This window comes from Carassius carassius, chromosome 47 (genome assembly GCF_963082965.1).
Source record: "Carassius carassius chromosome 47, fCarCar2.1, whole genome shotgun sequence".
Lineage (NCBI taxonomy): Eukaryota > Metazoa > Chordata > Actinopteri > Cypriniformes > Cyprinidae > Carassius > Carassius carassius.
In genome coordinates this window covers 4,640,785-4,662,036 of record NC_081801.1, presented here as the reverse complement: position 1 = coordinate 4,662,036, position 21,252 = coordinate 4,640,785, and the positions used below count along the sequence as shown (strand labels likewise).

The 21,252-nt window shown below is 37.5% G+C and overlaps 1 protein-coding gene across 12 annotated transcripts in view; it reads right to left on the bottom strand.

Moving 5' to 3' along the window:
- Nucleotides 1-21,252, bottom strand: part of mapk10 (mitogen-activated protein kinase 10) — a 66,362-nt gene that overhangs the window by 6,317 nt on the left and 38,793 nt on the right. For 7 of the 12 annotated variants that reach the window (XM_059541651.1, XM_059541654.1, XM_059541657.1 and 4 more), the window contains 7 exons: nucleotides 21,234-21,252; nucleotides 19,276-19,347; nucleotides 8,635-8,817; nucleotides 4,726-4,850; nucleotides 3,436-3,459; nucleotides 1,440-1,503; nucleotides 523-600 (listed from right to left, as the gene is read on the bottom strand). The exon at nucleotides 21,234-21,252 is cut by the window's right edge and continues 147 nt beyond it. In XM_059541651.1, the coding sequence (XP_059397634.1) occupies nucleotides 523-600; nucleotides 1,440-1,503; nucleotides 3,436-3,459; nucleotides 4,726-4,850; nucleotides 8,635-8,817; nucleotides 19,276-19,347; nucleotides 21,234-21,252 (565 nt within the window). Of the gene's footprint in view, nucleotides 1-494; nucleotides 601-1,439; nucleotides 1,504-3,435; nucleotides 3,460-4,725; nucleotides 4,851-8,634; nucleotides 8,818-14,468; nucleotides 14,541-19,275; nucleotides 19,348-21,233 lie in introns of all 12 variants that reach the window. The other 5 variants (XM_059541660.1, XM_059541659.1, XM_059541650.1 and 2 more) reach the window with 4 other exon arrangements.

Sequence of the window (21,252 nt, the reverse complement as noted above, 5' to 3'; positions counted from 1 at the left end):
GATTGGTCAGTGACATCTTTAAGGCGGGGCTTAGTGAAGGGTCAAGTGTTACTCAAGTGGAAAATAGTGCTTTCTTAAAGATGCTATAAGCATTTTTTATATAAACCACTTCAAACCGATCCAAATCTAATATCTACAATCTGACAAGGTTCTAATAATTCACAACTGTCTGAGCACAAACCTTTGGGAGAGACCCATGTTGTTTTAGCCAATCAGAATCACTCTCACAGCCAGTCAATCACTGTGTTCAGGGTTTCATAGATTTTTAGTGGAATACAGTGGCTGAAAACACTTACAGCACCTTTAATTAATAAAAAGTCTACAATGGACAACAACAGTTTCAAAATGACAGATTCAAAACCAGCACGTAACCACACTCAAGACATGTTCTGTTTGAGTCACACGGACGAGATGAGAGAGGGACAGGGACAAATGGAGCAGTCACAATGGGAGGGTTTCACATAAACAGCTGAAATCACTTTAAATTGACTTACAGAAGCATAGCTTATGCACAGAGAGTACCTGAGGGAGAGGGCTGTCCCTTCACCACACCATTCTTTGTTCTCTCCTCGAAGTTCATCACCTCTTTATAGATGAGCTCTGAGCCAGAGAGACACAGGTGGAGAAAAACAGAGAGATATGAGCACATCTAGATCTCATAAACTCAAAAACACTTTAGCTAAATTTGCTTAATTTGCTATGTGGGGACCATGTGTACAAACCAGTGTTTTTATTGTTAACGTTTCTTATAAATATATATATATATATATATATATATATATACACACACACGCACACAAAACAACAAATTCTAAAAATAAATATAAATTATAAATATTAAGAGAATATTTTGTTTCAGAATTTTGTTTCAGTTGAAAATTAAGTACTGAAATTACTACAACTAAAGCTGAAATAAAAGTTAATTAATATAAATAAGTAAATAAATCAATAAAGATAAAAACATACAAATATATACAAATATAAAATAATAAAAATGGCAAAAGAAGATAGAAACTTAAACTTAATATTTAAGGTGATGGTACAAAATAAAAGCTACTTAAAAATAATACTATACTACATTAATGCTATAACAGTATATAAATAACACTAGTCTCTACAAGGAAATTAAAACCTGAAATAATCTACATGTACATTGTGCTGAACAGCCAATGGTCTCCACAAGGAAAAGAATCTACTAAATATACTAAATCAAGTCTTACAGAAAGGTTTATTTGAGGGCTAGTTTTAGCATCTGACAGAATCATTATCTCAGTTGAAATAGTCCATTGTAAACGTTAAAGTAACAACTGAAGTCAATGGAAAGTGGCCACCATGATAGAAAAACTACTGTGAATGATTTACTGCTTGATCTCTTCATCTGTCTGTGGGCCGTGAGTTATGTCATGTCCACATGCAGAGAGCTCCAAATGAAGGCCTACCTTTCCATTCATCAATCGAGTGTTCCCTCTCATCTAGCTGTTTATCATAGATCTGTGGAGGAGGCTGAGAGAGAGAGATAGAGAGAGAGAGAGAGGAACACATGTAGTCAGTACCCAACATTATCATAAACACTGAGAGTCTTCTGGATAAACATCATTGCTCGTCCTTAATCATAAACACAATCTTCCTACCACTTAAAGAAAGAATACAAATACATGCTTTATTATGGAAGCACATTTCTGCCAAGGAATAAAAAACAAAAAGGGGGCTTTTTATCTCACAATTCAGACTTTTTGTTTCTTGCAGAATGGCAAGATATGAATTCAGAATTGCAAGATATAACTTGCGAGATATAAAAAAAGTCATTAGCGAAATAAAAACTATAAATTTTAGATATAAACTCGCAATTCTTATAAATTTTTTTCAGAGTTCTGACTTTCCCCCCCCCTTGCAATTCTGAGTTTATATCTTGGATTATTATTTTTCATTATTATTATTTTTTTTGCCATTGAATAAAAAAGGTGAAATTTAATCACCAAAAATCTGGCTTTTTACTATATCGCAATTCAGAGTTCATTATCTCAGAATTTTGATTTCTTATCTCTTTATATTTTTAAAAAAGTCTAAATTGTGAGACATATACTAAGAATTGTGATGGGAAAAAGTGAGAATTATGAGATTTGAAAAATATAACAATTACGTTTTTTTTTTCTGTGATGGAAACTAGTTACCATACATTATACATCAGGCAGTATACTGTATGTAGTTATATTTAGTTTTTAATAATCTCTAAAAATATCACATCTGCTCCTGCAGAGTTTCTTATGTGATGTCATGTTTTTTCTTTTGCATAAATCATGTTCAGAAAACAGCTCTACATATGAGTGCCTGACTTGTAATGTTAAATATCTTGCTTAATATGTTACATTACAGTGTTCATATTACAATATAAGGAGTAAAGTACATTTGGCTGTTAAATTAGACTTTTTGAACATAATCATTTTAAAAACTAACAATATTTTCATGTAAAATAACATGGACCCTGTAATGTGAAGTGTCACCACCACTTGCACATGCAGTTGACATGTTCAACAGTAAGAACTTAGTAAATAAGGATCAAACACCACCATTAGTACAGAAACGCAGAGAAAAGTCTGCAGTAAGATTTTGGATGATTTAAGACAGAGACATGAAAAAAGACAGGCTGTGTCTCAGGACCTTGTGAGCAGCCTAGCTAGACTGCATTTTTGGGACACATTTGAACAATCAAATCAAACCTCAGCAGCATTTTCGGCATTCGAATGTTCAGACGGAAAACCGGCATCATTTTAGTGCTTGATTCAAATGTCAAAAATGTTGTCTACATAGACAGCTCACTAGGATTTGTGACAAGCCAGAGACATTTAAATAGTAAGAAACAGAAAGAGAGAGATTAAATGGCACTGAATGCAGCATTATGAGAAACTGGGGTTCCTTAATGCACAGCGATTCTGTTCGTTTGTTCAATGTGATTGGGTGGATTTTTGTTGACTGGCTGAACTAAATGATGTCATAAAATTATACAGCATCATAAAAAGCAATAACTTAGCATTTGATCAAAGTTTGGGCTCCCATCTGATTTATTAAACTCATTTAAAACTACCAACCGGGAAGATTTGGTGCTTTAAAAAAGTTCAAACCTCCCCTGAATTCTATTCTATTCTATTCTATTCTATTCTATTCTATTCTATTCTATTCTATTCTATTCATTGCCTCTAAATGTTAATTGAATACAGAATTTAAACTCACTGTTCCTTTCATACATTCTACAGGATTAGTACACAATACAAACACACACAATTGCACACAGATATTCACACCCTACAAACACTGTGCAATCTTTTTCTGTTTTTTTTTTTTTTTGAGTTCTAGAAATCAGTGTGTGTTACTAAGAGATCGGTGTGTGAGTGATTTGTTATAAGGAGATTTCCTAAGTGTGGAATGGTCTTTATTTACCATAGATATCGGCTGATTCCTGGCCTTCATCAGAGAAAGAGAAACACCAGGGAGAGGGAGAAAAGAATCACACTAATCATAACGATGCTCATGGGTTATTAAAACATCTACTTGCTACTGATTGTCAGATTTTCATCATATTAGTATGTTTGTCTCATATTTGGGTCAACAGAAAAGAGCGTTCACATAAAATGACATCTGCTTACAGCTATAAACATATTTACAGACAATAAACGTGAGCTATATAATAATTTGTGTTCTGTACTCTCTAGAACAAGAAAACCAGACGTGTTGCATCATTGAAACCCCTTTGAAACGGTACAGACACACTTAGAGAAGAACAGGCTGTTTGTCAAAAGGGGACATGGGAATAGAAGCCAAGCCAAATGCTTACTAAATGTTTAGAAAACTTCATCAAAGAACAGGACAACTTTCTGTTATTTTTACTCCTTTCTTGTGTCCTCTCAAACTGATGAAGGTCCCCAGAATCAACCACGAACATTTACAAACTTAACAAATGCAGCGAAAACCTAAAAAGTAAAAATAAACCCAGCTAAAAATTGAATGAGGATCTATTAGATCTGCAAAATATAAGGTAATACAAGAGAGAGAAACATTTTTTTAAATAAATAAGTAAATAAAAAGATATCAATACGTGTGTGTGTGTGTGTGTGTGTGTGTGTGTGTGTATATATATATATATATATATATATATATATATATATATATATATATATATATATATATATATATAAGCTTTAAAAAGGTAGGGTTTAATTAGAAATATTCTATGAATAATAGAAATGCATAATTATTTAACACGTGTAAATTCAAATCAATAATTAAATACAAACAAAATGTAAATATATATATATTTTTTTATTAAATTAAATATTTCATTTAAAAATATTTCCATGCATTTTCTTTGTCTTGAAAATTACATTTTGGTGTGAACAGGCCTTACGCCTGTAGTATATCATGCCGACGTACACTGCATAGCAATAATTCTTTCTTGTGGATATTCAATCAGTTGTGAGTGATGGAGGATATTATGATTGGTCACAGTGGTCCAACCATGTAGAAAAACAGAAAAAAACAGATGACTGAAAATACTGAATTTGGCCAAACTTTAACACAGTAGTCCTCAGTATATAAAAGACATGCATGGAGTCAGTCTTTAATTAGCTAGTAGCAGTTGGACACAGGCTGCTGAATCAGGATAAACAGGTGACAGATGACCGCAGGCGCACTAATCGATAGCGCTGAGAGAATTAGAAGAGTTGTACTCACTGCCTCCACTTCGGCCGGGTCGTACCACACGTTGATGTAGGGGTGCTGCAGGGCCTCGTCCACTGATATCCGCTTAGCAGGATCAATGATCAACATCTTAGACAGCAAGTCTCTGGCCTGACTAGCTGTAGAACACATCACAACTGAGCTTCAGAGAGTTTACATCAGCTAAATGGAGGCAATTTACAGAATTGTGTCATTTTTATAAAGGCTAATTAAAATGAAAAGAAGTCTTCTGCTCACCAAAAAATACAGTAAAAATAGTAATACTGTCAAATGTTATTACAATAAGAACGAATATTGTTCTATATATTGTTCTATTTGAATATATTGAATATATTTGAATATATTTTAAAATGTAAGTTATTTCTGTGAGGCAAAGCTGAATTTAGAGCATCATTACTCCAGTTTTTTGTGTCCAGATTTTTCAAAAATCTCACAAATCAGACAGCAATCTTCACATTTCATCCTTGCGCTGAAAATATCATACTCTCCCTGTTTGTCTTTCCTCGTGCTCTCACCTTTCCTTCACTCTCTTCCCCTCCACCTCTCTGCACTCTCTCATTCCCTCACTTTCTTGTTCTAAAAATAGCTAGGGAAAGTCAGACCCTTTCTCTCTCTCCTCTTACGGCATTCCATCTCTCCCTTTTCTCTGCCACTGGCTAGACCGCTTCAAAATGGCTGACACCGATTTCTACAGATCTGTATGGCTGACTCTCTCGCTCCCCCTCTCTGCCTTTCAATATCAATTTGTCAAATGTGTTTAATATAACACAATTTTGTTTAAATGTGTTTAATATAACACAAACTGCACATTTATATTGGCTAAGTGTTAGAAGACCAAGTAAAAATGCGGATCACAAATAGTCAAAAAGTTCAAATTTACAAAAATAAAATGAAAATAGACCGATTATTGGGGTTCAAGTGCTTTAAGGCATAAGCACAAATGAAAAGAGATATAAAACTTATTATCTAGCCAGCCTGTAACCACTGAAATTAATGATTAAATCGAGCGCAGCGTTAGTTCAGTCAGGCCACGGAGGCAAAGGCTGTGACCAGCAGATGCGGTCAGCTGTCAAATCGCTCCAATCACTACCACTCTCCTATTAGACACGGGACATATATACATGGCACCACTGCTCGGTAAGCATTCTCAACGGCTCGCAACCCTCCCTCCCCATTATAAGCATGAGCATATTACTGTGTACCTTTTGGTTGGCTTTCAAAATCTTGGCATGGACCTCACTGAGACACTCATCTTCATAACCAGGGTACAGGATAGACGTCCCACTGCCACATCTACACGATTATCAGTGTTTGTTTAAAGACATTACTAAGAGTCTTAATTGTCATGTATTTCTAAACTCATGGTTCCGGAGGGGGGGTAGGGTAATGTTCTTGTATGTTCAATTATTCTGGGAGCAAGAACCCCCATAAGGAACCATACCGCCAAAGATAAATTGTGTTTAACAAAAATGTCTGGCAAATTCAGGTAATTTACCATAGATATACAGTATGATGATTTTTTATGCTTATGACTGCTATAGTATCACCTGTGGTTGGGTTGGATTGGAGTAGATTTTTTAAATAATGTTAAATATTTAAAAAACAATTTGATCGACATACAGGCAAAGTTGCTCAATATGAGGGGGTTGATCGTACGATGGGAAGATCTAGTGTATGCATTAATATATTAACATTTTCTGCAATTTGATGTCATTTACCATAGAAATATAGTGTTTTTAAAGACTTTTTAACTGTTATAGCACCACCTATGGACCAATCTCCATAAAATTAAAAAGTTTAAAGGGTTTTTGTTTTGATAATTATTTACCTAGAGAGTCCAGAGAATTGTACTGCAGTGGTGTTTTCGAGCTTAAGCTAAAACCCTAGGACTAGTTTGCAAAAGTAGATTCTTTTATTTATTTTAATATTTTTTTTGACATATTCTCAATTATGTAATAAACTATTTCATTGACAGCAGTGGTTCTAGAGGCAAAGTTGTTCAGAATGAGAAGGCCTATCAGTTGATACAAATATTGTGTGTATGTGTGAAAAACCACGCAATATACAATCATTTATGGCCTTGAAAAATGTGATATCGGTTTGATCTGCCTGATTAGTTTTACATGGAGATTGCTGATCCTTAGCCATTCTAACAATTACAATAGGTTCTCAGTGATATGCGCTTGAACTCCTAAAAAATGACATGAAATAATATAAAATGTAATTCAAAATGTAAATACAATTATAAAATGGAACTCAAAAACAAAATGAAAATCACAAATAGTCAAAAATGACATAAAATGACATTAAATAAAATGCAATTTTTTAAAATGAAATATGAAACAAAATTAAATACATAAAAGTAAATAATAAAATTAAACTAAATTAAATAAAAAAGAAATCATGAGAAGTCAGAAAATTTAAATGCACAATAATTAATTAAAATAAAATATAATTAAATTACAAAATGACAAATGAAATTAAATTAAAACAAACACAAACTGAAAGCATAATATAATATAATATAATATAATATAATATAATATAATATAATATAATATAATATAATATAATATAATATAATATAATATAATATAATATAATATAATATAATATAATATAATATAATAATATTGTGTGGCTCTCGGTTTTGGTCTTTGGCGTGGACCACAGCACTGGCCATTTTGGATGTCTTGCATATCTCACACACCAATGAAGCTGCAGGCTAATGAGTTGAATCAGCAGGTCATCAAAAATGTGTAGTACAATACAATGCCTGAAACTGAGAAGCACATGTGGTGCTCCGTCTTCTCCAGCACACTGTGTCAGACAGAGCCTTTAGCTGCTTTACCTGATGGCAGTGGTCCCGCTTCACAATCACACTCATATTCGTCATACTGTATCTCACCCAGCCAATTTACAGTTACACCGACACCACAGAGTCTAATCAGCACTGCCTTATATCCCTCTTTGTTTCCCAAACTGTAGAACTTTCAGCATCTGCCTGTGATGTCTGTTTACTGAGAATAAACTCCACCACACAATTTTCATATCAAAAGCTCATGATTCTCCTCCGCTTTCCCCTGAAGAATGACTACAGCTCTAAGCACAATTTATGAAATGTCTCTCAATTTTTGCAAATGGGAAGAAAATTGCTGCCTGATTCATGCAGGCATACCATGAAAACAGCAAAGAGAGATCAATCAAACTGAAATGATTAGTGTTCACCTGTGATAATTCCTAGTAGCATTTTAGAGTGAATCTCACAAATGGCTTATAATTGTACTCTATAATTATTATTATTATTATTATTATTATTTTTTTTTTTCAAATTCAAAATATCTTTAATATTACATTAGATTACTAAGAGACAAGGAAATTCTAATGGTCATCAAAATAAGCATTGTTGCCTTTACACAAAATATATTAGTACATGAAATGTTACAATATATTAATTTATATTTAATTATAATGTTTATTTATTTATACTGTCTTAAGAATAGGGGAAATTCTAATTGTCATACAAATAGGCTTCAATATATTAATATATTTAAATGATCTACATAAAAATGTTTATATTTATTTACATATAAATTGCATTAATATATTAACATTAATATTTAATAATAGTTACAAAATGTAATAATAGTAATTAAAAATATTATTTTATATTTACATTTTAAAATGGTAATTATTTAAAAAGTTATTTGTTCTATTTTTTACATTTTCATTTTATTATTATTTATTTATTTATTTATACAAGAGTATTTCAAGAGCTCTTCATGAGATTCAACCTCAAACCTACACACACACATACACAAAATGATTTGATAGTACTTGACAAATGTTTGTACTGTATGCCAAATAACACGCTCACAACTAAATGTACACAAACTTGCTTACCTTTGAGTTTGTTGTGCTCCGAGTCTGCAGGGAAGAGGCAATCAGGGAAGAGTTTGGGGAAGGTCAGGCCGGCGTATTTTGGCCTGTTCTCCACGTAGTTACGCACTGTTGGCTGCAATTTCTTCATGAACTCAGGGGAGGGCGTGCCAAGCTGCTCTATAACCTTATTCCACTGGTCAATGTCTGAATGTGGGTGGAGTCAGGGAAAAAACACCTACGTATGGCCCTGGAGGTTTATGCATTATACAAAGTACAATACTTCACTTTAAAGTGGAGTATAACATGAAGATAACGACATAATGTGAAATAAAGTTTGATTACACTTCCACTCCAGGATAATAGAGCTCAATCAGTAAAGGTAAAAAACTCAGAGGGGTCCTAATTAGGCCCGTAGAGAGAAAAATCCTGAATTTGTTGTCTAATTAAACAGAAAGAAACTGAATCAGTACATAGATAATGAGATAATACTTGAGTTAAACCCTCATCAGCTGAGTCATTACAATCAAGAGAATCCCAATTTTTGGGATTCCATAAGATCCAGTATTACCTTATATTCCAATATTAACCAATTTTATCACGCTCAGTTTCATTATGTGTTTGCATTCTGGTATAGGACTCTCACTGGAATCCTGTAAGAGTTTATTTCGAAGGCAAAAAACATCTTTTAAAAAAAAAACTTTTACATTAATAGCCACTATTTGCCCATTGGAACTGATTTTCAGAGGTATAATTTTAGATTGATTAAATTCTATTGATAATTTATGTATTCATTACCTTTTATCCATAAAAGTAAATCAACAAAAACAGGAACTCTTTACCAACATTATCAATTTCTGTGCTATTTTTTGCCACACATCCCTGTTCATTTCTGACCTTGGTCTAGATAAATTGTGTTGTAAATCATAATATCAGAGCTACTGTATATCAGAAACTCAGAGCTGTGGTGCAGAGAGCATCACGCATGCTTTGACGTATACAGTAAGAGCCCTTGGCTCACAGGGACCCAAGTTCAAGTCCTGACTGTTATTAGATTAGAGTCCATGCTATTATTTTTTAACAATTCACATGCAGTCTCAATTGGCTATTGCTGCAAACAAACAATCTGGCAAAACAAACAATGCTTCCTCGTCCTCAGTGAGTAAGGATGTGATTTTCACACCGAGCGTTTTTGTTAAGCTTACTGACTGCTGCAAGTGTTTACAGAGACTGCAGACATTCTCATTCAAACAAACAATTACCAGACTCTAGACAGTATAAACAAGATCAGATATGGACAAACAGTACAGAAGACTGACCATGCTTTGATATATTTATCATCTTACGCTTGAGGAGTGAGCATTTGAGTCTTTGATGACATAATGGCCCACAATCCATTCTAATCAGATTGTCTGACTTACTATTATTACTTACTACTCTTTAAGTATTAAAGATATTAATTATTTATTTTTTGTTTACACTACGAATCAAAAGTTTGGAATAATTAAGATTTATAACTATAGTTAAGATTGGACTCAGTCAATAGACTAAAAAATGCAATAAAACATTCATTAATATCACAGTAATGGCTAATTATAATTATTAACCCTCTGGAGTCTAAGGGTATTTTTGGGGCCTGGAGAAGTCTTGTCATGCCCTGACATTTATGCTTTTTTCAGTTTCTTATCAATATCTAAATGGGTAAAGTCTAATCTCACTGTAATCAGTACAAACTGGGCTATAATAATTAGTGAAATGCATGTATGTACATGATTGTATTTTTGAGAAAAAAATGTTATGCGTGGTTAGTGAATTTTTTTTTTTTTTAAACACTTACAACCCGAATTCCGGAAAAGTTGGGATGTTTTTTACATTTTAATAAAATGAAAACTAAAGGAATTTCAAATCACATGAGCCAATATTTTATTCACAATAGAACATAGATAACGTAGCAAATGTTTAAACTGAGAAATTTTACACTTTTATCCACTTAATTAGCTCATTTAAAATTTAATGCCTGCTACAGGTCTCAAAAAAGTTGGCACGGGGGCAACAAATGGCTAAAAAAGCAAGCAGTTTTGAAAAGATTCAGCTGGGAGAACATCTAGTGATTAATTAAGTTAATTGATATCAGGTCTGTAACATGATTAGCTATAAAAGCTTTGTCTTAGAGAAGCAGAGTCTCTCAGAAGTAAAGATGGGCAGAGGCTCTCCAATCTGTGAAAGACTGCGTAAAAAAATTGTGGAAAACTTTAAAAACAATGTTCCTCAACGTCAAATTGCAAAGGCTTTGCAAATCTCATCATCTACAGTGCATAACATCATCAAAAGATTCAGAGAAACTGGAGAAATCTCTGTGCGTAAGGGACAAGGCCGGAGACCTTTATTGGATGCCCGTGGTCTTCGGGCTCTCAGACGACACTGCATCACTCATCGGCATGATTGTGTCAATGACATTACTAAATGGGCCCAGGAATACTTTCAGAAACCACTGTCGGTAAACACAATCCGCCGTGCCATCAGCAGATGCCAACTAAAGCTCTATCATGCAAAAAGGAAGCCATATGTGAACATGGTCCAGAAGCGCCGTTGTGTCCTGTGGGCCAAGGCTCATTTAAAATGGACTATTTCAAAGTGGAATAGTGTTTTATGGTCAGACGAGTCCAAATTTGACATTCTTGTTGGAAATCACGGACACCGTGTCCTCCGGGCTAAAGAGGAGGGAGACCTTCCAGCATGTTATCAGCGTTCAGTTCAAAAGCCAGCATCTCTGATGGTATGGGGGTGCATAAGTGCATACGGTATGGGCAGCTTGCATGTTTTGGAAGGCTCTGTGAATGCTGAAAGGTATATAAAGGTTTTAGAGCAACATATGCTTCCCTCCAAACAACGTCTATTTCAGGGAAGGCCTTGTTTATTTCAGCAGGACAATGCAAAACCACATACTGCAGCTATAACAACAGCATGGCTTCGTCGTAGAAGAGTCCGGGTGCTAACCTGGCCTGCCTGCAGTCCAGATCTTTCACCTATAGAGAACATTTGGCGCATCATTAAACGAAAAATACGTCAAAGACGACCACGAACTCTTCAGCAGCTGGAAATCTATACAAGGCAAGAATGGGACCAAATTCCAACAGCAAAACTCCAGCAACTCATAGCCTCAATGCCCAGACGTCTTCAAACTGTTTTGAAAAGAAAAGGAGATGCTACACCATGGTAAACATGCCCCGTCCCAACTATTTTGAGACCTGTAGCAGAAATCAAAATTGAAATGAGCTCATTTTGTGCATAAAATTGTAAACTTTCTCAGTTTAAACATTTGCTATGTTATCTATGTTCTATTGTGAATAAAACATTGGCTCATGTGATTTGAAAGTCTTTTAGTTTTCATTTTTATTAAAATTTAAAAAACGTCCCAACTTTTCCGGAATTCGGGTTGTAAATAAGACAATAAAACACATAAAGAACAATGGTTCCCGGGATTTTTGAGAACTGGAGCTTGTAGCCTAAAATTTTCTTTCTAAATTATGTGAAAATTATCTTGTTTACTCACTCACAGAAAACAATATATTGATTTAGTTATATTATATTATATTATATTGAGTTATACAATTCTACTACAACTTTTGCATTTGATAAAATAAATAAATAAATAAATAAATAAATATATATATATATATATATATATTTTTTTTTTTTTTTTTTTAATAAAATATCTACAGTAGTCACATTTTTATTCGAAAGAAGTCTCTGTTGCTCACAAAGGCTGCATTTATTTGATCAAAAATACAGTAAAAACAGTACTATTTTTACTGTAAATATTATTTAGTGAAACATTTTTTAAATATTTTTTGTGAAATATTATTACATTTTAAAAGAACATTGTTCTATTTAAATATCTTTTAAAAAGCAATTTATTCCTGTGATGTAAAGCTGAATTTTCAGCATCATTACTCAAGTTTTCAGTGTCAAGTGATTCTTCAGAATTTATTTGGTGCCCAGTTATTATTGGTGAAATTATTAATAATGTTTTTTTGTATTTTTATCAATGTTGAAAAGTTTTTGCTGCTTAATATTTTTAATTTTATTTATTTTTTTGTGGAAACTGTAATACACGTTCCCCCCCATGATTCATTGAGGAACAAAAAATATTAATATTATAACAGCATATTATGATTTCTGAAGGATCACGTGACACTGAAGAATGCTGAAAATTCAGCTTTACATCACAGGAATAAATTAAAGAAAACAGCTTTTAATAATATTTCACAATATAACAGTTTTTACTGTATTTTCATTAAATAAATGCAGCCTTGGTAAGCATAAGACACGTTCTTTCAAAAACATAAAAAAGTGTATATAAACATTGAATAAATCTGCTAAACACTTTTTAATAAATCTGAACCGCACCCTTGAAATGACATCTATGAAATGACATTTCTCTCAGCAATCTCCTTATTGGTGGCATTATTCCTGAAGTGTAGCGGTGGGAAATGAGGGCATCTAGAGCAGGAATGAGAATGAAAAGAGAGAGAGAGACTGTTGGCATTCAGGGCTCTTGTCTATTGGTGTTTAAGGGAATGGTTTACAGCATCTAGGTCTGAGCTGAACAGAGTGAATGGATCCTGAAGATGTCTCTATGGGTGCCTAGCAACAGAGGGGGGAAACTGATGTTGTCATGGTAGCCTATTAAGCCCTGGAGAGTCACATGACTGCTTTTGCTTCCCAGGCTTCCGATGATTCCCACAAAGGGAGGTCCTGGTTCAAAGGGCCCGGGGCAGCCAGGACCACATTACATCATCCTTCAGGAACGGCCCACCTCCTCCCACCCAAAACACAAAGCCCGGCCCGCTCCTCTTTCCCTCTATCTTGCCATCAGACGTTTAAGGAGTGCAAACAGACAATGACGGCTGCCTGGCAGCTTTCATTCTACAGATACCTTCCGAAATCAGGTTAAATGGCGATTCAAATAATAAAAAAAAGTTTCTATCAGATTCCTTTGTTCAAGGAGTTTTCAAGAATTTAATAATAGTTGCTATTGTATCTAATATACTGTATATCTGGAGTCAGTAAGTTTTTTTTGTTTTTTTTTTATAGAAATTTTTCAGTAAGGATGTATTATGTACTATTTATCAGGATATAAATAAGTCTATTAAAGGGAAGTCGTGGCCTAATGGTTAGTGAGTCGGACTCGCAACCGAAGGGTTGTGAGTTTGAGTCTCGGACCGGCAGGAATTGTGGGTGGGGTGAGTGCATGTACAGTTCTCTCTCCACCTTCAATACCATGACTTAGGTGCCCTTGAGCAAGGCATCAAATCCCCAACTGCTCCCCAGGCGCCGCAGAATAAATGGCTGCCCACTGCTCTGGGTGTGTGTTCACAGTGTGTGTGTGTGTGTGTGTGTTCACTGCTGTGTGTGTGCACTTTGGATGGGTTAAAAGCAGAGCATGAATTCTGAGTATGGGTCACCATACTTGGCTGTATGTCACTTTCACTTTTTTTTTTTTTTTTCAAATAAATGCTGATCTTCTGAAAATAAAATACTTTCTATAAAATTTATATTTTTCATAAAATGAATATTAATATTATATATACATTTTAATGTCATATTTGACAAGCAAAATAATATTTTTATTTCCTTTTTATTTTATTTATTATTATTCGACTTTAAATGTTTTTACTGATTTCTTTTTGTCAAATAATTCAGCATTAGATACAAAAACATACAAAAAAATCTTACTGGACCCAAACTTTTGAACAGTAGAGTGTATAAATATAAAATATGAGGTCATATTTGGCAAGTACAATATGAATGGAGACAGCAGTGAGGAGTGGAGAACAGACTGACAGGAAGGATACGATCTGTCCCTGGAAACAGCACTGTTCCTCTTATAACTTCCCCAAAGATACAGCCTACAGACCACATGTCCACTACAACATACAATCAGACACTCAATAAACAACACATGCAGTGTATATTTCAGTATAATTACATGAATTAGAGCACTACATAAGCAACTCAGATGCTTGATTCAACTGACTCCACTGAAGTTTTTCATTAGCATGTTGCTAAGCTAACTGCTTATATTCATGTTTTCACAAAGCTGGCTGCAGTGCAGTCTCAGATATCCTTTGCAAACAAATAAATCTGCCACTTAAATTTGCCAAAAAAAATATTGTATTTTATAAGACACTAAGATGCTTTGCTGTCTACATCAAACAGCCGTTTGCTTAAGATGCTTTAAAATGCTATTTAGGCAGGCAGCTGAACAGTCAATGACTCTTTTGTTCAAAATATCACGTATGAACTTACTCTGGCAGAGAGAGATAGCCTAACACAATAAGAACTGTAATTTATTATTAAATGGAGAGATCAGAGCAGTCTATGTTAAAAATCTAAAAGAGGTTAGCAAAATGTAATAAAACAATAAATAAAAAAAAGCAAGGGCAAACTTTTGCCAAAGCCAAAAGCCTTCGTGCATATCAGTTGCAAAAGTAAATGCAACCAAAGTGAAGATGTTAAATAGATTTAATGTTTCAGGCTTTGGTAAATTACACCCTATAGATGTTTACTATGTAAAACGAAACAGCACAGCAAAGACGTTCATCCAAGCATGTGTTAATGAGTTTTTCTGAAAAGACCCAAATAAGCCAAGCTTGGTCTACAGGATCGATACCTTAATTGCAGTTTGGAGAGCAAAAAATCAAGCACTGCACTCCTACTAACTTTACTATAACTACAATTGAACTCTCTAGGATTCATTACCATCACCGAACCCTCCAAAACAGCAGTTGAAAGCAAAATCACTAAATATATGAATAAAGTTAACTTAATGAGTGACTGGAGAGGGAGATCATTATTTAACTAGTTCCACTGTCTCTAAATGCCAATTAAGCAAGAACCGCTTCCCATTAAGGGGCGAATGACTACAGTGCTGAGGAGAGGTGCCTCCACATCGGTCTCAAAAACACATCAGACAATGACCCCACAGCATCCTAATGAACTACATCTTAAATAAAGGAGTTGTCACACACCTGGACTCATTTTGTGTGTTTTTGCCCCTGTGACCCAGTTTCTGTCTTCCGTGTGTGGTTTTGATTAGTTCCCAGGTGTGTCTAGTCATTTCCCCATGTGTTCCATGTCCCTGTTAATTTAGTCATGCCATCCACCTTTGTTTCCCCATTATCCCTTGTATAAATGCCTTGTCCTTTCAGTTCTGTTTTGTCGGGTCTACTCGTCTAAATGTCAACTTGTCTACTTGTCACCTGTTACTTGCCACTTGCCTCTTGCCACCTGTTATTTACGACTTACCTTGTTTATGTTTTATTTAATAAATCCTTGTTTCGTTTATCCCTCGGCTCCGTGTTCCTTCCAGCAGCATAAGCCGTGACAGAAGACCCGACCTGAAAAAGTTAAAAACTGCGTGTTTTCCCTCCGTTTTGTTTTCCGTTTTTTTTTCACAGTCTTTTTTCTTTCCGTAGTGTTTCATGGATCCCCTCTATCGCCCCGAATACCTCCTCCTCCTGCTGGAGCAGGAGGGACTGTCTCTCGAGGACCATACCAGACGGTTTCTCTGGCTAGCTAATGCCACCAGCTACCCGGACCACGCGCTCTGCACCTTTTATCACGCCAGCCTGAACCCTAGGTGCAGAGCGTTGTCGCCCGAAGATGGTCCTCGGGAGGATTTCGCCGCATTTATAGAGTGGAATCTGGTGAGAAATGGGTCCCCTCTCACGGTCAGCCCAATGGAGGATCTCGCCAGGTCCACTCTGGACCCAGAGCCCAGCCTACAATCTCCCCACGGTACGGGGCATAAGCCCGAGCCCACCGATGACGGAGAGCCAGAGAGCATCCCGTCAGACCAGGTGCGAGAGCCGGCGACACTGCCCACCACGAGGGAGCAAAATATGGAGCGCCAAATGGGTCAAAATGAGGGGGGTTCCAATTCACCTATGCCAGATCCTCCTGTAAGCCCAGGATGGGCTCCTGATCCTCTGTTAAGCCCAGGAAGGGCTCCTGATTCCCCGTTAAGCCCAGGACGGGCTCCTGTTCCCCCGTTAAGCCCAGGAAGGGCTCCTGATCCTCCTGTAAGCCCAGGATGGGCTCCTGATCCTCTGTTAAGCCCAGGAAGGGCTCCTGATTCCCCGTTAAGCCCAGGACGGGCTCCTGTTCCCCCGTTAAGCCCAGGACGGGCTCCTGTTCCCCCGTTAAGCCCAGGACGGGCTCCTGTTCCCCCGTTAAGCCCAGGACGGGCTCCTGTTCCTCCGTTAAGCCCAGGACGGGCTCCTGTTCCTCCGTTAAGCCCAGGACGGGCTCCTGATCTTCCGTTAAGCCCAGGAAGGGCTCCTGATCTTCCGTTAAGCCCAGGACGGGCTCCTGATCCTCCTTTAAGCCCAGGACGGGCTCCTGAACCCCCGTTAAGCCCAGGACGGGCTCCTGAACCCCCGTTAAGCCCAGGAAGGGCTCCTGATCTTCCGTTAAGCCCAGGACGGGCTCCTGATCCCCCGTTAAGCCGAGAACGAGCTCCTGAACCCCCGTTAAGCCCAGGACGGGCTCCTGAACCCCCGTTAAGCCCAGGACGGGCTCCTGATCCTCCGTTAAGCCCAGGACGGGCTCCTGATCCTCCGTTAAGCCCAGGAAGGGCTCCAGCCCCAGAGCTTACTCCAATGCCTGCTCCTCCAAAATTCCCACCCTCCCACCCACTCCTGCCTCCTCCTCCGCTGTCGTCTGGCTGCCCCTCTGCTCGCCCTCAGCCTACCATCATTGTGGTGCGAGCTCAGCGGGACCGCCATCCTCCAGCGACGCCTTGGTCGGCATCTCCCTCACCTCCAGCCTCTGAGGCCTGGACTCCGCCTCGGCCCGTTGACCCGTCGGCTCCACCATGGCTCCTAGCTCCTTCCTCTCCGCCGTGGCCCGGCAGTCCGCAGGCTCTGCCTGGCTCCCTCGTCCCTCCGGCTCCGCCTTGGTCTGGCGTCGTCCATCCTATGCCTCGGGACTCCACTCCTCCGGCTTCGCCTCATCCCTCCGTCCCTCCGGCTCCGTCAGGCTCCTTCATCCCCTCGGCTACACCTCAGTCCTCGGTCACTCTGGCCTTCCGGATCCACATCGCCGCGTCAGTCACCAGAGCCATCTGTTCCGCCTAGGACCTCCGGCTCCTCCCCGTCACCCTGGCTCCTCGGCTCTCCGCCTCGGGCTCCTCCTCCACTTGCTCCGTTGCCGTGGGTCGAGTCCCTGGAGTCAGTGACCATTCCTCCTCCATGGCTCCTTCCACCGTCGGCCCCACCTTGGGCCGTTATGGCTGTGGCCTGGGTCCTGCTGGGTACCTCCTGCTTCACATCCTTCCTGTCTCCTCCCTGGCTCCTTCCTCTGTAGTCCCTGTCTGCTGGCCCCCTCCTGGGAGGCTGTCCTCCACCGGAACCTCCTCCCAAGTTCCCACCCACGCCTCCCTTTGTTGTTTCTACGGTGCGAGGACGCACCTACCGGGAGGGGGGAGTACTGTCACACACCTGGACTCATTTTGTGTGTTTTTGCCCCTGTGACCCAGTTTCTGTCTTCCGTGTGTGGTTTTGATTAGTTCCCAGGTGTGTCTAGTCATTTCCCCATGTGTTCCATGTCCCTGTTAATTTAGTCATGCCATCCACCTTTGTTTCCCCATTATCCCTTGTATAAATGCCTTGTCCTTTCAGTTCTGTTTTGTCGGGTCTACTCGTCTAAATGTCAACTTGTCTACTTGTCACCTGTTACTTGCCACTTGCCTCTTGCCACCTGTTATTTACGACTTACCTTGTTTATGTTTTATTTAATAAATCCTTGTTTCGTTTATCCCTCGGCTCCGTGTTCCTTCCAGCAGCATAAGCCGTGACAGGAGTGAAGGGAATGAGGGAAGGTAAGAGTGTTATAAAGTCAGAAAACGTCAGCATTTGGACTTAGCTACACCTAAAAAATTAAAACCTGAGCAAAACCTGCAGGTTAGGAAAACTACAGACTTAGTCGATTAGTTATGCCTGAACAGATGAACATTGGTATTATTATTTATAACACTCTTTACGGGGAAGTCGTGGCCTAGTGGTTAGCGAATTGGACTCACAATCGAAGGGTTGTGAGTTCGAGTCTCGGGCCGGCAGGAATTGTGGGTGGGGCGAGTGCATGTAGAGTTCTCTCTCCACCTTCAATACCACGACTTAGGTGCCCTTGAGCAAGGCATCGAACCCCCAACTGCTCCCCGGGCGCCGCAGCATAAATGGCTGCCCACTGCTCTGGGTGTGTGCTCACAGTGTGTGTGTGTGTGTGTGTTCACTGCTCTGTGTGTGCACTTCGGATGGGTTAAATGCAGAGCACAAATTCTGAGTATGGGTCACCATACTTGGCTGAATGTCACTTCACTCACTTCACTCACTCACTTATATTACGCAACACTAAAAAGTATATGAATTTTTTAAAAGTTTAATAGAATTAAACAAAACAAAAACTCACTATTTTGTGTGTACCGAAAAAAATATTATTTTCTTTTCTTTCAGTGTAATTTGAGACAAAAATATAGCACTATGCAGTTTATGTATTATGAAGAATTACACAGATAAATTTTGCTTGATAAAACTGATAATTGATGCTACTTTCTTATTGGATAGAAAATCAAGCCAGCTTGGACTCATTCATGAAGGATACAATCCCTGCCGGGGAACAGAATTTTGTGGCGCACCATTTCTCCCATGATGCAACCAACTGACCAAATATCCACTGCAGGCACAGAAGCAGGAAAAAGAGTGAAGGAAAGAAACAGAGAGGTTAAGATTAGCACAAACAGTTATCGGCGGCGGAGAGAGAAATATCTAGCTAATCATATCTGCAGTATCTGCCACACATGTAATTAGTGAGTTATTTGAGTTTTCAAGCAGTGAAATGTATTAGTATTTCATTCAATTAACAGCAGGTTAGCAATAAATTGGAGTACTGAACTAATTTTCCCAACTTCAAACCTGAAAACTTACATTAAAATATTTATTTTTTTCAAATACTCTGCTAATTTTGCATAAACTATACATACATGTTATTTAACACAAGTTTTCTTCATGTATTTCTGTATATACTAAAACAGAAAACTGCAACTTCTTTTTTTTTAAATAGCAAAAAAAAAAAAAAAAAAAAAAAACAGCTAAACACTTTTCAGAATAGCATACTACTCTTACTAATTTCTGAAGTATATAGCATGTGTACTATGACTAGTATGTAAATATTGACCAAATATATTTTTCTTGACTCATTATTATATTGTTCTATGATAATGTAAAACATTTTTTAATTGGATTAAAAAAGGCAAAATAACCAGTTAATATCAAAAACACGCTGAAATTAACTATGTAATGTAGCAAGGTCATGTGACCACAATATAACAGTTGAAATCTTACTTGTTGCATAAAACATAATGCTGCACTTCACTACTAAAATACTAAGATAGTTTGCAGACATAGGGCCCTATTATACACCCGGTGGCAATGCGGCAAAGTCCTGTGTTGGGCGTGCATTTGGCATGCATGGGCGTGCTGGTCTAAAAAAGAGGTGTGGTCAGACGCATTGTTGGCGCATTGCTATTTTGAGGAACTGAAAATAGACTGCATCATAGACCAAATCAAACCTTTTCTAAAGTCTGGCGCAATATTTTTTCTTTGTTATTTAAAGAGCACATGGTAATATGCGCCTATAGGCAGGTGCACAACAAGAGTACACTTTGCTTATTACACACACAGGGACACGCAGCAGCACACAAACATTTTTACAAATGAAAAATTACATTGCAACATGTAAATAGCGAACCCGTCATGACACGAGCACAATTGGCTTTTGAAGGGGATGGGAGATGAGACTCTGATTGGTTTATTGCTAGTTATGCCCAAAAAAACACCCATTACTCATTAAGAGAATGGGGACAACCAATTTAGACCATGCATCCGGGCGCGACGACCGTTTTCCTGTCATTAAACTAGTAAACGTAGATTCGGACACTCCCTGAGTGCACCTGCGCTGTGTGCTTTAGACCATGCGCTAAGTTAAAATAGGGCCCATAGACTAAAAGCCACAGAACTCTAATTTTGATTTCACTGGGTCTATAAAATCAGAAAATTTTGAATAAAGCCTTATACAATATACAATGTAGTAAGGTAATGTGACCACAACATATAATGCATGCCAGAAAGAATGTATGTAAGAGCTGAATGCACATAAATGCCACCACATTTTTTATTTACAATTAAATCTATTAAAGTTTTATGTATAAAATTACATAGTATTGTGCAATTACATATTGTAGAAGTTGAGATAATAAATCTTGCTGAATGTTTAGTCGAAATGTTACAGTACATTGCCATCTTGATCTGACCAAACTGACCTGAATGCACCTTCTGTCGTAATTACGACTTCCCAATTCATAAATACAAATTTGCCAGGAGGACTTGAACACACCAATAGCATATTACCAGTTGCATAAAACATAATGGTTTACATACTAAATACTAAAATATTTGGACATAAAACTCAACTTTTGATTTCACAGAGTCTATAAAAACCAAGACAATGGTGTTACTTAAAAAGTGTTGGTCAGTCTGCATGCAGCCCTGTGATTGGTTTACCGTTCTCCTTGTAGCCCAT